The 15433-nt window shown below is 38.6% G+C and overlaps 1 protein-coding gene across 2 annotated transcripts in view; it reads left to right on the top strand.

Moving 5' to 3' along the window:
- Nucleotides 1-6059: 6059 nt before the first annotated feature.
- pde7a (phosphodiesterase 7A) overlaps nt 6060-15433 on the top strand; it is a 158648-nt gene continuing 149274 nt past the window's right edge. The window contains exon 1 of one of the 2 annotated variants that reach the window (XM_039754582.1): nt 6060-7569. In XM_039754582.1, the coding sequence (XP_039610516.1) occupies nt 7432-7569 (138 nt within the window). In that variant the 5' untranslated portion in view covers nt 6060-7431. The remainder of the gene's footprint in view (nt 7570-15433) is intronic. The other variant, XM_039754583.1, reaches the window with a different exon arrangement.

The raw sequence follows: 15433 nt of genomic DNA, 5'->3' as shown, positions 1-15433 counted from the left end.
GAACATCTGTTGGTGAAGAAAGATTCACTGATCTTGACTTTGCTGACAATGCTGTGATCTTCATTTAGTCTGTTGAAGCTCTGATCAGGGCTCTCGAGAGAATGAGCGAGGAGTCTGAGTGTCTGGGCTTGTGAGTGTCCTGGATAAAAACCAAGATCCAGGTCTTGAATGACCTCTTGGACACACTGTGAAGAGCATGTTGACCACGTAGAGATGTTTACTTACCTTGGCAGTGACATTCATGCCTCTGGAGACTCTTCCTATAAAGTTAACAGATGGATTAGGAGAGCATGTGGGGTCATGAGGTCATCTGAAAGGGGAGCGTGGTGCTCCCGATATCTTTGCTAAAGGATGAAGGTCTACTCTTTAGAGTTCTGGTGCTTCCAGTTTTGCTATATGGATGTGAGACATGGATACTATCCAGAGACGAACACTGGACTCCTTCGGTACTGTGTCTCTTCAGAGAATCCTTGGGTACCGCTGGTTTGACTGTGTGTCAAATGACCGGTTGCTCACGGAGTCCCAAATGAGGCACATTACCTGCATTGTGGCATGATTCCCCAAGGGTGATCTGCTCCCTGACCTGACCTTAAAATTTTCCAAGAAGTATGAGGCACTATTATCTTACAGAATAAATTCAGTCAACTTAATCTTGTTGACAAATTAAAAAAAATGTCATCTGAAAAATCTCCCTTGGATCTCCCATAATCCTGAAGTAAATATACCCTAGATTTCATAGTTAATTCACTACTAACAAATGACCTTCTGCTTGTTGAACAATCTCAAGGCCTTCTCTAATTCTGATAATGTTTTTACTTGTTTTCCTTAACTTTTAATCTTTAGTTTTACATGTCTCTCAGTGCATGCTTTTTGTAGATATACAGTAACATGAAGCACAATGTTATTCAAAGAACAACATGTTACTGGGCTGGAGTCCTGACCAATGAATGGGGCAGATAGGTGGGTCTTCATTCCAAATGCTTGGATGCATCTGGGTGTATTCCATTTTCATTTATAAGAATGTTTTCTGAGAGAGGTTTATTTAACAATATTTTAGTAAAGATACACATTTTGGAGGCATTGTGAGCATGCAACTGGATGACTTGACATGTGCATCATGCAACACGGATATCGTGAAAATTCTTCATGGAGTGTTTGATATTATCAGGTTAATTAACATATACAAAGTAACAGCTTTGGCTGGGGTAGTAATGAGGTTTTAGGTGCAAAATCCTCTTTGCTTAAATAGCGTTAGCAAACATATTTTTTGTGATGAATATGTACTTTGGTTTAATTTAATTAATTTTCAGGGAGAAGAGGTGCCAGTCCAGCGCAGGCCAAATACATGCATATACCCACACTAAGACAGATTACAACTGCTCAATAACTTAAGGTACTGTATGTGTCTTTGGGATGCAGGAGATAATACAGAAAGGATAAATGGAGAAAACCCCATTCACACATAGGAAGAAATGCAAACTTCACGATCACACTACCCTACTTGGTTTGAAACCTGGGCTATGAGAGAACAGCTCTAACCATTATGAAACTATGAATAACAGAGGAATACTGAGGTGTACACACACTCTGTGTCTGCATATCAATACAGCTTAATTGTGTTTGTTGTGATAAAATGATAACTTCAGTGCTCTGGCTTGGGTGAAGCTAGCATGATGGTGCAAGGGGTATGATCAGAGCCATTTCTAGGCAGAAGCTAAGTGACTACTTGGGTTCCGACTTAAGTAGAGTGAAGGGATGGGAGCTCAAAATAGATTTACTGCTTAATCCCAAAAAGTTTATAAATGGCCTAGCTAGTATTTTTGTTTAATAGTACCCGAGCCTCTGTTTGATTATTGGCTTGGTACCTTCTGTTTGGAAACAAATACAAAAAAACTTTAGATAAGGGCAGACTATTTATGCCAACATTGCTTGCCAATCCCTGTTCAGTTAGCAAGTCCAAATACCAGATAACAGAGATATAAAGATCTTGAAGGTTCTGGCTTCAGCTACATTGCTAGGTAGTTCAATGTGTATACTATACAGGTCTTTGTTTTTATTTGTGTGCTCTTGACCCATCTGTGTTCTTTTGGCCCCCAAAGTTGAGAAACATGATTTTAAGCAAAAGCTTGTGTTCACCTCAGTTTTTCTGCCAATAACTATACAAATATACTGTAACTTGCATTCCCTCTTTCAGGTCTTCAACATCTGTATTTGCGTTTCTTAATATCTCATACCCTAGAATGCTGGTAGTCAAGTTATTGTCTTATGAAGTATAAGACATTTGTAGTTGCATGTCTCCTTAGAAAATCTGATAAAAAGTACAATGCAAAAAAGGATATACTGTATAAATAAAAATTGATAGTATGCAGTAGTTAGCTTACAATATGTACAGTATATGAAAGTACAAACAATATATATAATAGGCTTTTACAAGTATTGTACACTATACAGTATATCTACTGTATGTTTGCTATGTTAGAATATTTTTTCTTATGATTGCCTATTCAGCAGTCTTATGACTTGTGAGTAGAAACTATCACTAGATCCACTGTTGCAAGTGCCAATGTTCCTGTATCATTTGCCAAAAGGGAGGAGTGAGAAAAGAGGCTGTGCAGGATGGCTGTGGTCTTTTTAACTATACCATTTGCCTTTCTAAGGCAGCAAGTATTGTATATGACCTGAAGAAAAGCCAGCTTGTTGCTGGTAATATTCATTCCCAACTTCACCACACTTTGCAATGTTTTATAATCATGAGCCATACCAGGATGTGATGTTCCAGGGAGGATAGAATTCATTAGGCACCCGTAGAAGTTCATAAGAACAGATGGAGAAACAGAAGTTGCCCTTATATGTCTAAAGCAGTAGGGAAATGCAAACTGTCCTCAGATGTCTAAGAAAGTAGAAGCACTGGTGAACTTTTTGACAAGATTCCAAATGAAGTGTGCCCACTTCAGTCCATCAGTTATAGTAACTCCCATAAATGTAAAGCTACTCACTTTTTCAACAATATCCTTTTGATGGAGATGGAAGCAAGGTCTTCTTTTTTCTTTCTGAAGTTTATGACAAGCTCCTTTGTTTTGCTAACATTAAGGGTAAGAATATTGTCCTGGTACCAATTTGTCAACAGGTAAGCCTTTTCTCTCTAAGCCATCTCACCATTGTTGGTGATTAGGCCTACTTTGGCGGTATCATCAGGATATTTAAAGATGGAGTTGAAGCTACCCCCTTTGCCTCACAGTCAGTGGTGAACAAGAGGTACTGACATTGGCACCATACAGTACCCTGCGGATTGCCTGTGTTGAGGGTCAGCATGGAGGATGTCATATTGTCAATCACATACTGAGTTCTGTAGGTCCAACATTCATTTACATGTACTTTATCCAAGGAGACTTACAACATTTAATATACGATTGGTTACACTTCTTTTGTTTTTCTAACTGGAGCACAGGCAGGTATCAGGATTTGAACCCACAACCTCAGGGTTTGAAGTCTAAACCCTTAAACAATAGGCTACACTGTCTGCCTTGTACATGATGATGCCTTTGAAGGCCCCGGCACCCTGTGACTCTGAAGTGAAATTTATCAACTTGAAATATGGAAGGGTGGGTACAGTGGCAAAAAAAAGTATGTGAACCCTTTAGAAATAATCATATTTATACATAGATCTGTCTTAAAATGTGATATGTTCTTTATCTAAGTTACAATAATAAACAAACCTAGTCTGGTTTAATTAATAATGTACAAATTATTGTTTTGTTCTTGTTCATGTTGAATACATTATTCAGATATTCAAAGGTGTAGGTTGGAAAAATATATGAACCTTTAGGCAAATGACTTCAACAAAAGCTAACTGGAGTCAGGGGTTTGCCAACCTCTAGTTCAATGAATGAAACGAAATTAGAAGTGCAGTTTAAAGCTACTTTGACATATGAAAAGACACAAAAATTTTGAGCTTGCTCTTCACAAAAAGTGTCTGCTGATGTGAAGCATCCTTTTCAAAAAAGAGATTTCAGAAGGACTACAATCAAGAATGGCTGATTGCATTAAGCTAGAAAGGGTTACAAGGTTATTTGAAAGTGTCAATAACCATTAGTCTACAGTTACACAAATGTGCATACAAGAAGGTGATTGATTTAGTACTGTGGTTACTCTCCCTAAAAATGGGTTCCCAGCCAAGATGATTTGAAAAGCACAAAGCAGAATGCTCAGTGAGGTAATAAAGAACCCTAGAGTAACAACTAGAGGCCTGAAAGAACCATTGGAAAAGGTTAACATCTCTGTTCGTGAATCTACCATACAAAAAACATTGAACAGGGATGGTGTCCAAGAAGGAAGCTGCCCTCCAAAAAAAAAAAAAAAATCGATCCACACTTGAAAAGACCACCCTGACACTACACAATACTATTGGGAAAGTGTTTTGTGGACTAATGAGAGCTAAGTTTGAAATGTTTGGGAAGAATTCACAGCACTGCAAAAGGCGGAAAAAGGGTACTGCATACCAACTTCAAAACATCATCCCAGTGATGAAATATGGTGGAGGGTGCATTCTAATTTGGGGTTGCTTTGCTGTCTCGGAGCTTGGACAGCTTGTCATCTTCAAGAAGAAAAATGAATTCTCAAGTTTATCAAGGTACCAGCTAAACTTTATCTGTTGAGGACAGGTAACAGTGGTAGCGCTGCTGCCTCGCAGTTAGGAGACCTGGGTTCGCTTCCTGGGTCCTCCCTGCGTGGAGTTTGCTTGTTCTCCCCGTGTCTGTGTGGGTTTCCTCCGGGCTCCGGTTTCCTCCCACAATCCAAAGACATGCAGGTTAGGTGGATTGGCGATTCTAAATTGGCCCTAGTGTGTGCTTGGTGTGTGGGTGTGTTTGTGTGTGTCCTGCGGTGGGTTGGCACCCTGCCCAGGATTGGTTCCTGCCTTGTGCCCTGTGTTGGCTGGGATTGGCTCCAGCAGACCCCCGTGACCCTGTATTCGGATTCAGCGGGTTAGAAAATGGATGGATGGATGCTTTTCCTGAGCCACTCTTTAACATCTTCATGTGCCTGAACTATGTGTACCTGCAGCGTTCTTCCCATGCCTTTCCTTGGTATCCCTGTGTGTCTCAATGTCTCTTGCCTGGCACTTTGTCTCTTGATTACATTTTCATTAAGCCTGTTTCTCTGACTCTGTCATTTCCAGGCGCATTGTTCACCTTCTGTTCACTGTTTGACTACCACCAGTGGTAACTGGGTTCCCATTACCTGCTAAGTACACATTATTTGTATTCTTGCAAATACTTCCCATCTTTGAAGACCATTCAGATTGTGCCTCATTAGTAGTACTTATAGACCCCACATCGCTTGGTAAGTTATTGTCTTTGTTGCTGTTAAAATGCTCCATTTAAACTTTCTAAGGCATTGTGTCAATATCCCTACCACTGAGCAACCACAGCCAAACTGACCAATCAGAATTCTCAGAGGGGCCTGACGCTCACAGACACATGCACACACTGTTGAGTTTTATTATACCTGTATAGTACAGTTATAAATCCTACAGGATAACTTCAATTTGTTTTTTTTGCCAGTTGAAGCTCAGCAGAGGTTGGGCAATGTAGTAGGATAATGGCCCAAAACATTTAAGTAAATCTGGTACCAATAAGTATAGTCATTTTCAGCGTGTCATTTACAGGGCCGTCTTAAAGTATGGGCACGGGCCAGGGGTCCCAGGATCATACGGGCCCACGTTTCTGATGCCTAAGTATGTTTCTGTTTTGCTATCAAAACATGGTCCCCAGCACACTCATTTGCCCAGGGCCTATGATTCTGTTAAGAGTTCACTCATGCCCTCAAGGTGTCTGGTGAGTCAGAACTGATCTGTTCTGCATGAGAGAGTCATTTCCAGGGTTGGTTCCAACCTTGTGGCTGTTGTTGCCTGGAAATACTCCCTTTGTTTTTTCAATACCACGTCAGTAAACACTATTGATTAATACATGGATTATTTTACAGTGTCTGTATTTTCACCCTGCGATCGACTGGCGCCCAGTCCAGGGATAATTACTGCCTTGCGCCCGATGTTTCCTCGGATGGGCTCCAGCTTCCACGCGACCCTGGTCAGGATAAAGCGAGTTAATAGGTTGGATGGAATATTTTGATATTACCACCTGGCCCAATTCAAAATAGTTAACTGAGAAATTGTAACAGTGACACAGAGGCATGACTCATACTACAAGGTAATCACAATGATACAGAGACACAGAAGGGCTAACCCCGCTGTTCGTGGAATACCTCGCTCGTCGCTTTATCATTCCAGTGCTTTATGGAAGGGGAATCACCCGCCGAGTCCAGCCAATCACACCCGTCGTAAGAAGGCCATTCTGGCCGGTCAACCAACGAGAGAAGCTCTGAGATCTTAAGGCCTGCGGCGATTGGCTTGAGCGGGTGGGAAAAGCTTGGTTTGTTAAAAAAAAAAAAAAGAAAAAAAAAGTCGGTTGCGTACAGCTCCTGCTGTCTCTGGCAGGTGGTGTCTCCCTTGATATATTGAGAGCAAGTAATGTTTGGTGAAGAAGCTGTTACGGGGAAATTAGCGTGATTTGTAATAAGGCGTTTTTTTGTGCAGACGCATGCGGTACGCGCAAAGTGGGAGCATCTAAGCTCATTTTTGCAGCCCCCCCTCCCCACCGCTTCTGCATTTTGATTCTTTTCGATCTCGTCTTCCTGGAGATTGAAAACAAAAGCCAGTAAAAGAAGATATGCGAAGGAACCTCAGCAGGTGAATTAAATACTCCACATCGCCAAAAAGAGACTGGATCCCCATTAGTTGCGGTATCTGAAGGCGAGCAGCAGCTGACACCTCTACCTGCCATGTGTCTGTTCTGCGGAAAGCTGTCCGTTATCGGCTCCTCTTTGGTTTGCCTTCAGTTCGCAACACGCTGGAGAGAAGACTGGTGATAAAAAGGGGGATAGAGCGAGAGAGAAAGAGAAAAAAATGAGGAAGCATTTTTCTTCGAGAAACACCAAAAGAGTGCGCGAGAAGGAGAGAGAGGCCTCTTCCTTTGCAGGCCATTATCTGGGCTGAAAATAAAAAAAAAATAGGAGGCAAGTGGCGGTGGGAGAAGAAAATACAGACTGATGAAATTAAGACTGAATAAAATGGGACTACAGAAAGCGACACAGACTGGAAATATTTTACTGGTAAACGCTGCTCGAGCGTGCAGAACAAAACGACGTACTTTGTGCATTTAACACGCGCACGCGTCCACGCAAAACGATTATAACTTGATTGTTTTCTTAAAAAAACAAAACGGGGGTTAAATCTGTTCTGGAGGCCCGGCCTACATTTTTTATAACCCCTGCTTGTGATTGTGTACGAAGGATTTGATGTTTTTTGTACTATTTAAGGAGTAGCATTTTTTTCCTACCAATTTTTTGCATTGGATTTAGCCTTGCATTTGTTCAATGGAAGTATGTTACCAGTTACCGGTGTTGCCCCTGGACAGGCCGGTTCCCAAGCATGTTCTCAGCCGTAGGGGGGCCATCAGCTTTAGTTCCAGCTCCTCTCTTTTCGGCTGCCCAGATCCCAGGCAGCTGTCACAGGTAATGGTGAAGGGTAAACGGGGGTTCGCAAAATACCTATACTTGGTGATTGTTAACCTGCTTTATTTAAAGTGCTTCAGTGTCTTAGCATTGGGAAGATCATCACCCATCGGTTAACGTTCAGCTCTGTGTATGACTGTCTCTTGTCGTTTTCATCACTTATTTGTGACGCTCTATAATCTTTTTATGGCACATATTACTATTAGGAGACTTCCGTAACGTATTCTTGTTGATTGACAGTGCTGGGTGCGGATGGGCAGTGGGAAGCCTTATCGGCTGAATGATCACGGCATCCTCTCCCCTTAGTTGACCTCACTCTACGTAACATCCTCCTTCTCAGGGTGACTGCTTATCAGTCGCCGTAAAGGAGGTTTATACCACTTTTGGCATCAAGCGTTCGCTTGTTTCTCCAGTGTTGTTCAGTTCACACTTTGAAAGCAGGTGGTATACTTATACTGTCCTTTCTTTATCTTAATTTATATGAGTGACGCTTGAGTCGTGGGCTAAACTCCTGGTGCAATCACTGTCCAAGGTTCAAGTTTTTTTATTTGATCACATTTATACAAGAAAACAGGGCATTTGCTGTCTCAGTTGTATCCAATCACAGACAGTGATGAAGTAAAAACAAAGACCGGACAAGTTAAAGCTTAAATAGAAATTTTAAAATATTTATAAAACGGGTTCTTAGCTAACTACTTCTAGCAGTTTGATAGTGTTATTTGTTACCTAAATGGTTACACAATGCCTGTGAAAATTCTATTACCATCTCTAATATTTATTTAAAAGACATGGCACTGGGAAATAAGGAATTTCTGGAGTTTTTAAAGCGACCACCTGTACCCTTTTAAGTAATTCCGTTGTATTACACAGTGACAATAAAGTGCCTGACTCTCCTCCCCATTTACTTAAGTTATTTATGTAATGGGCGTCTGTCATCAATAGGGATGATTTCCAGTTTTTTCAACATTGCCCTCTGACAAAAAAAAAACAACTCGTCTGTTAGCCAGAATAATTCAGATGCATGTTTGGTGATTTGCTGGAGTTTTTTTTCAATTTTTGTTTGTCATATTACTAAACTTGGCAATGCATCTGAAAGCGATGACTGACTGGATCCCACTGGGATCAAAAGACAACATGAGTTAATGGTGGAGGACTAGGTGCTGCTTGCATTTAGAGTATATATATATTTTTTTGTACAGTATTTATATTCCAGTTAATAATATTGTCTTGTATAGTTCCAAAGTATTTATATTCAGTTAATATCTCTACCTCATTCACCAGAACAATGATGGGTAACTGTGCAGTTTTCAGCCTCTTAAAGTCAAATATAATTTCTTTGCTTTTTTGACATTTGGAGTAAGATGGTTCTTATTGCCACAATTTATTAAACAGTCCACTTGACTTAAGTAATGTCTTTCATCCTCCATCGTCAGCTTTGTGTCATAGTCATACTTGATAACTCTGGTCACTTTTGTATTGTGTGAATACTATTGGAGACAAAACACATCTTTGCAGAAGTGACTTTTTCCAAAAGTGTCATGTACTTTAACTATCTGAACAATTTAAAAGAAAGCTCTGAATCCATAATGTAATAAGTTAACATTCATTACTGTTCCCCATTTTCTCAATCAGAAAATGAGGCTGTATGGTACTGAACACAAGAAAATTCCAAAAATAGTACTCTGACAAATGAACAGGGCTTATTTAAAAAAAAAAAGTGTAAATTTATTCAAGGTTAACCAGGGTTTTGCAAACTCGGTCCTGAGGACCCACTGTGGCTGCTGGTTTTTGTTCCAACCAGATTGTTTTCAATTGGACTACTGGGATAATTAATGGAACTGTTATTTCTCAGATTCTGCGTTTTAACATTATTTTCATCTTGATTTTCATTCTACTTTTCCTTGCGTTCTAATTCTTTAATCCATTATTAACTAATTAGTGGGTCTGATGCTAAAGTAGTTGCTGAGAAGGGGCAAAATATAATGGTTTTTGTTTGGATGCATTATAAAAACCATCCATAGAATTCACTCTAGCTCCATATGCACAAATCATTCAATTATTCAGCTTAAAATTTTTTTATCAAGCATATCTATCTCATTTAAAATTGTCAATAATGTTTCCTGGGTAAGATCCTACCCGTGAATGTTGCAATCGAGCTCCAGCTTTACTAGGCCACATGTTTTCGGTGGTTACCAAGTAAACATCATTCTAGACAAAAAATTTTAAATGCCTATCGGACAGCTTTGGTGTCACAATCCCTCCTAATCCACTAACAGCTGTGTTTGGTGTACTTCCAGATAGAATTAAAATGGAGGAGGGCAAACAAACTGTAATTGCCTTTATTTCACTATTGGCACATAGAATTATCTTGCTCAACTGGAAGAATCCTATCCCACCTCTGTTAAATCAATGGGTAACTGATGTTATATACAGGTGCTGGTCATAAAATTAGAATATCAAAAAGTGAAACTTGTATATTAGATTCATTCATTACACACATACTGATGTACTGTATTTCAAATGTTTATTTCTTTTAACTTTGATGATTATAACTGACAACTAATGAAAGTCCCAAATTCAGTATCTCGGAAAATTTGAATATTGTGAAAAGGGTCAATATTGAAGACACCTGGTGCCACACTCTAATCAGCTAATTTAGCTAATTAGATTTTCTATGGGGTTAAGGTCAGGCGAGTTTGCTGGCCAATGAAGAACCGGGATACCATGGTCCTTAAACCAGGTACTGGTAGCTTTGGCACTGTGTGCAGGTGCCAGGTCCTGTTGGAAAATGAAATCTGCATCTCCATAAAGTTTGTCAGCAGCAGGAAGCATGAAGTGCTCTAAAACTTCCTGGTAGACGGCTGCGTTGACCTTGGACCTCAGAAAACACAATGGACCAACACCAGCAGATGACATGGCACCCCAAACCATCACTGACTGTGGAAACTTTACACTGGACCTCAAGCAATGTGGATTCTGTGCCTCTCCTCTCTTCCTCCAGACACTGGGACCTTGATTTCCAAAGGAAATGCAAAATTTACTTTCATCAGAGAACATAACTCAGCAGCAGTCCAGTCCTTTTTGTCTTTAGCCCAGGAGAGACGCTTCTGACGCTGTCTCTTGTTCAAGAATGGCTTGACACAAGGAACGCGACAGCTGAAACCCATGTCTTGCATACGTCTGTGAGTGGTGGTTGTTGAAGCACTGACTCCAGCTGCAGTCCACTCTTTGTGAATTTCCCCCCCAGTTTTGAATGGGTTTTGTTTCACAATCCTCTCCAGGGTGTGGTTATCCCTATTGCGTGTAAAAAAGCGTGTGCTTTTTTTCTACCACATCTTGTCCTTCCCTTCAGCTCTCTATTAATGTGCTTGGACACAGAGCTCTGTGAACAGCCAGCCTCTTTAGCAATGACCTTTTGTGTCTTGCCCTCCTTGTGCAAGGTGTCGATGGTCGTCCTTTGGACAACAGTCAAGTCAGCAGTCTTCCCCATGATTGTGTAGCCTACAGAACTAGACTGAGAGACCATTTAAAGGCTTTTGAAGGTGTTTTGAGTTAATTAGCTGATTAGAGTGTGGCACCAGGTGTCTTCAATATTGAGCCTTTTCACAATATTCTAATTTTCCGAGATACTGAATTTGGGACTTTCATTAGTTGTCAGTTATAATCATCAAAATTAAAAGAAATAAACATTTGAAATGCATCAGTCTGTGTGTAATGAATGAATCTGATATACAAGTTTCACTTTTTGAATGATGGGATTACTGAAATAAATCAACTTTGTCATGATATTCTAATTTTATGACCAGCTCCTGTACTATTTGAAATTGGAAAAAATCTAATTCTCTCTTAGAGGATCTGTTCAAATTTTTTTAAAACCTGGAAGGATCTAATAAAATTTTTATCACTCTTTAATATTGTTTTTTATCAGTATGCTGATGTTGGAGTATGTGAATTTCCCCTTGGGATTAATAAGTATCTTATCTATCTAATTAATAATGTTTTACTCTGGCTGTTTGCCTTTCTCTCTTTCTCATGTGTGGGGTTTGAATTGAATTTTGTTTAAGTTTGACTTGATTGTATGGAATGTTTCATGCTTTAAATAAATTCAATAAGTTAAAAAATAAATTAAATAATAATAAAACCTTAGTGAACAATGCAAATTAATAAATAAAAAAATGGTGACCACACAGGGCACTTGGGGACTAATGTTGCAATCCCCAGCATGGAAATAAGGCTCATAGCAAGATTAATATTTAAAAGAAATTTGAAAGATTCTTGTACCTTCATACTAACTAAAATAAACAGTACTGTACAGATAGATGGTCACGGTATTGTTAAAACATTTAGCAAACTTAACTGATTTTCACTTAATTTCTGAATATGCAGACTTGTTAAGCATTTGCCTCAAAATATTCTACTTTATAAATTGCAATCATTCTGTGCACATTGTTATAAAAGGGGACAAACAGTGAAAGTAATCATTCAGTTCCTTGTTTGAAACCTCAGAACTTTTAATGTCTTGTACTTCTGAGGTGAAGGTCCATTGTGATTAAAGATTTCATTCCAATTTTTTTTCCTACCATATTTGACAAATGTATAAACCTAATTTTCCTTTTCCCACCTTTTGTATTGTCTTTGGGCAGTATTGTGATATGAGGTCAAGGGACCATGGTCTTCCTTAATTGTCCTGGTATGATTGATTGACAACTTGTGATTGATTGGTTTGAATTATTTTTCATGACCCAATGCAAATATGAATTGTTTTGAAAACAAGGCCTTTTTATGTGCATCTAATTTTCTGTCGATGAAAACTACTTTCCTTTTAAATAATTCAAAGAATATAAGGTTGAAATGAAATTGGGTTGTATAGGCTTTCTTTTTGTTCATTATAAGTCACAATGGCAGTAAGCACTTTTGTATATCCAGGGTAGGAACAAAAATGATATATGGTTCCCCCCCAGGAGAATTTTTGCTGCTAGTGACTGAAATCCAGGATTATTTATACAGTACATGAATAGGTTCATTTTGTAAAATATAAAAAGCTAGCTGTGCTGCTTCTTAAGACAATGAGCCTTTGTTCTTGTGCCATCAGTTTATCAGATGTGTCAGATGTACGACATAACTAAATGCTTTTCTGTAAGCAATATTTATAGGTTTTTTAGCAATGGCAAATATTATTGGCAGAAAGCATAGTATAATAGTCAAGACCGTGGATCTAGGACTAAAAAACCCTGCTAGTGACACAGTGTGTCCATGAGCAAATCCCTTCACCTGCCAGTGCTACAATTGGGGAAAATAAAATAAATGAAACCAATTGTATCTCAGGTGTTCTAAGTCAATTTAATTAAAGATTTCAAATAATAAGTAGTAATAGTAAAAGGTCACCGGGCTGCTTACTCTTGAGCATGCTCTGCAGTATTGTCCATCAGTAAAACATTTCTGCATTAGGTCAATTCCTGCTTTTTCTAGTGACAAGGTTTATGTTGATGGTCAATGTAAAACATTTTACAGGAAAGTGTATTAGATGTTTACGGTTTAAATTTGCTTATGTCGTTCACTCACCTGATTTAGTTTTGTAATAGTGGAAAAAACATAAAAATTAAGCAGAGTATAGATTTGATTTTATTTCTTTTATTTAAGTAATGTCAAAACATAACCCATATTTATCAAACTAATCAAAAGTAAATGTTTTACATAAGCCAGTTGTGCTTAACACATTACAGATACCAGACTAACTTGGTAAATTGAGAGATTCAGTGGAACACCTACAACCAACATTCGCACGTATTTGTAATGTGGAAGTACGTGAAATACACTAAAGGTGTGCTTCATGTAGTTACTAAAGGTATTTATCTGCAAAATGGTGGGAAAAAATCAGTCATGAAGATAGACTGTCTGCTGTTACACCGACAGCAATAATGCAGCATGCCACTAGCCACATATGAATAAAGGATTGGTAGTGGCCCAAGATGGGTTCTCACACACTGACATTAAGGTGAATTTAAAGGAGAGACTGTAGTAGTGCCCAATGTAGGTTGCAGTGGATAGAGATGCATTTTGAAGACCTCATGTGCAGTAGAAAGAGAGACAACTATCGCAACATTTAATATTAGTGGAGCAGGAAGCAACAATGCTGCATTCAAAGTTATTATTTTAGTATTTTGTGCAGTGTTTGCATATGCTATCAATAGCATAGTAGTAATGTTGCTTATTAAAAGAATTACAGTAATGCAGAGTAGTGGTGGAAGTGAGTGCTTGCAAGGAACGCTGCATGAATAAAGTTTTTCATATTGTTTAAGTTCTCACTTGTTCTTCATTATTACCATTGGTTTGAATCTCCACATGCCCATGCACAGCAAATTAAATACTGTAGATATAAAGCATTGCCTTCCAGAATGTGGAATTAGGGCTTCATGCTGGTAGATTTTAGATCTGTTTCTCATGGCCCTGTTCATATTGTAGCACAGATGTTGATAGCGTCCTGGCTGTTATCAGTAAATACCCAAGTATGTAATCATTGGATTGATATCAGAGGAATTTAAGTATCTTTGCTTTATTATAATGGTTGTAATCTTGCAGGCCATTTGACTCATGCTTAGTTGTCGAAATTAACCTTTTCATAAACGCACAGTTTTATCAGTTATATTGTTTATGTAGTAAGCATGTTAAGGTAGAGGAGCATTTAAAAGCGAGAGATGGAATTGGAGTGTATGAGCCAAGTTTTAGTATGATAGTGACAGGCATACATGTTAAATTACTAATATTACTTGTAACTATAGGGGTATTTTTTGCCATATGCCATTGTGTTTTAACAGGCAAACTTTTATATAGTTTTGGGGCTGCTTTGCACTTTTTCTTAGTTTATTTTCATTGCACATGTATGGGTATTTCAAATCCACGGGGTTCAGTGTAAGACAAGAATGCATTCTGTCTCCGAAGAGTGATTAGAAAGTTTCCATATGAGTTATGATTTAAAAGGACAAAGATTAGTTTCTTTGTACTCAAATTTGTGATTTACACTACAAACCCCATATGCTGAAAACGTGTGTGTTTAGTGATTCACAAGTAAGTCAACATTGATGCTGAAAAACCATAAAACATCACATATTGTGCTCTCTCTGAGCAATCTGAGAACAATATGCATTCAGAGATTCATGCTTTCCCAGTCTTATGCCATAGTCAAGCTGTTAAGGGATAACCTACAGATTCTGTTTTGGCAGAGTGTCCTACAAAAATAACCCAATATCTAGCCTGTCTTTGGAACTGACAAAAGAAGAAAGTGTTACCACTATGGAGGAAGATATAGTGATGAATGAAATAGCATATTGCAAGAGATATAAAACACAATAGGGATTAGTTATGAATAGGTCAGATCCATTCTTTGAGTCCAAACAAAATCTAAACAATGGAAACTTGTTGATTCTCTAATACCATTAAATTCAAGGTCCAAACCAGTGCCAGCAAATTAATGGAAGCTTTTTTTATGGTTATGTGTCATAAAAGATCCACATAACTAGTCATTATTACTCGGGTTGGCTTTGCCAATTGTTGCGTTCATTCAGAGAAAAGCAATGAACAAAGTGGCTGACTTTTGCCCTTCTACTTCATGACAAAAGCTGGTTTGTGAAACTCTGGTTTTGAAGAGATTCCACATCCATTCAGAATTCCTACCTCTCTAGGATGCAGTATGCAAAAGAAGATGATGTATAGTCAGCTACATTAGGAAGATTGTAAATGCTAGACAAAACATTTAAGTGTCTTAAAAAAATAATCTCACTGAGCATCCCTTGTTTTCTGTAACCAATGATTATCTACAAAATGTGGCCTCAACCAGGGTATGATATGTGAATATAGCAGGTACAGT

This window comes from Polypterus senegalus, chromosome 5 (assembly GCF_016835505.1).
Source record: "Polypterus senegalus isolate Bchr_013 chromosome 5, ASM1683550v1, whole genome shotgun sequence".
NCBI classification, from domain to species: domain Eukaryota; kingdom Metazoa; phylum Chordata; class Cladistia; order Polypteriformes; family Polypteridae; genus Polypterus; species Polypterus senegalus.
Note: the sequence above shows the minus strand (reverse complement) of the source record. Positions and strands in the feature narration are given on the sequence as shown.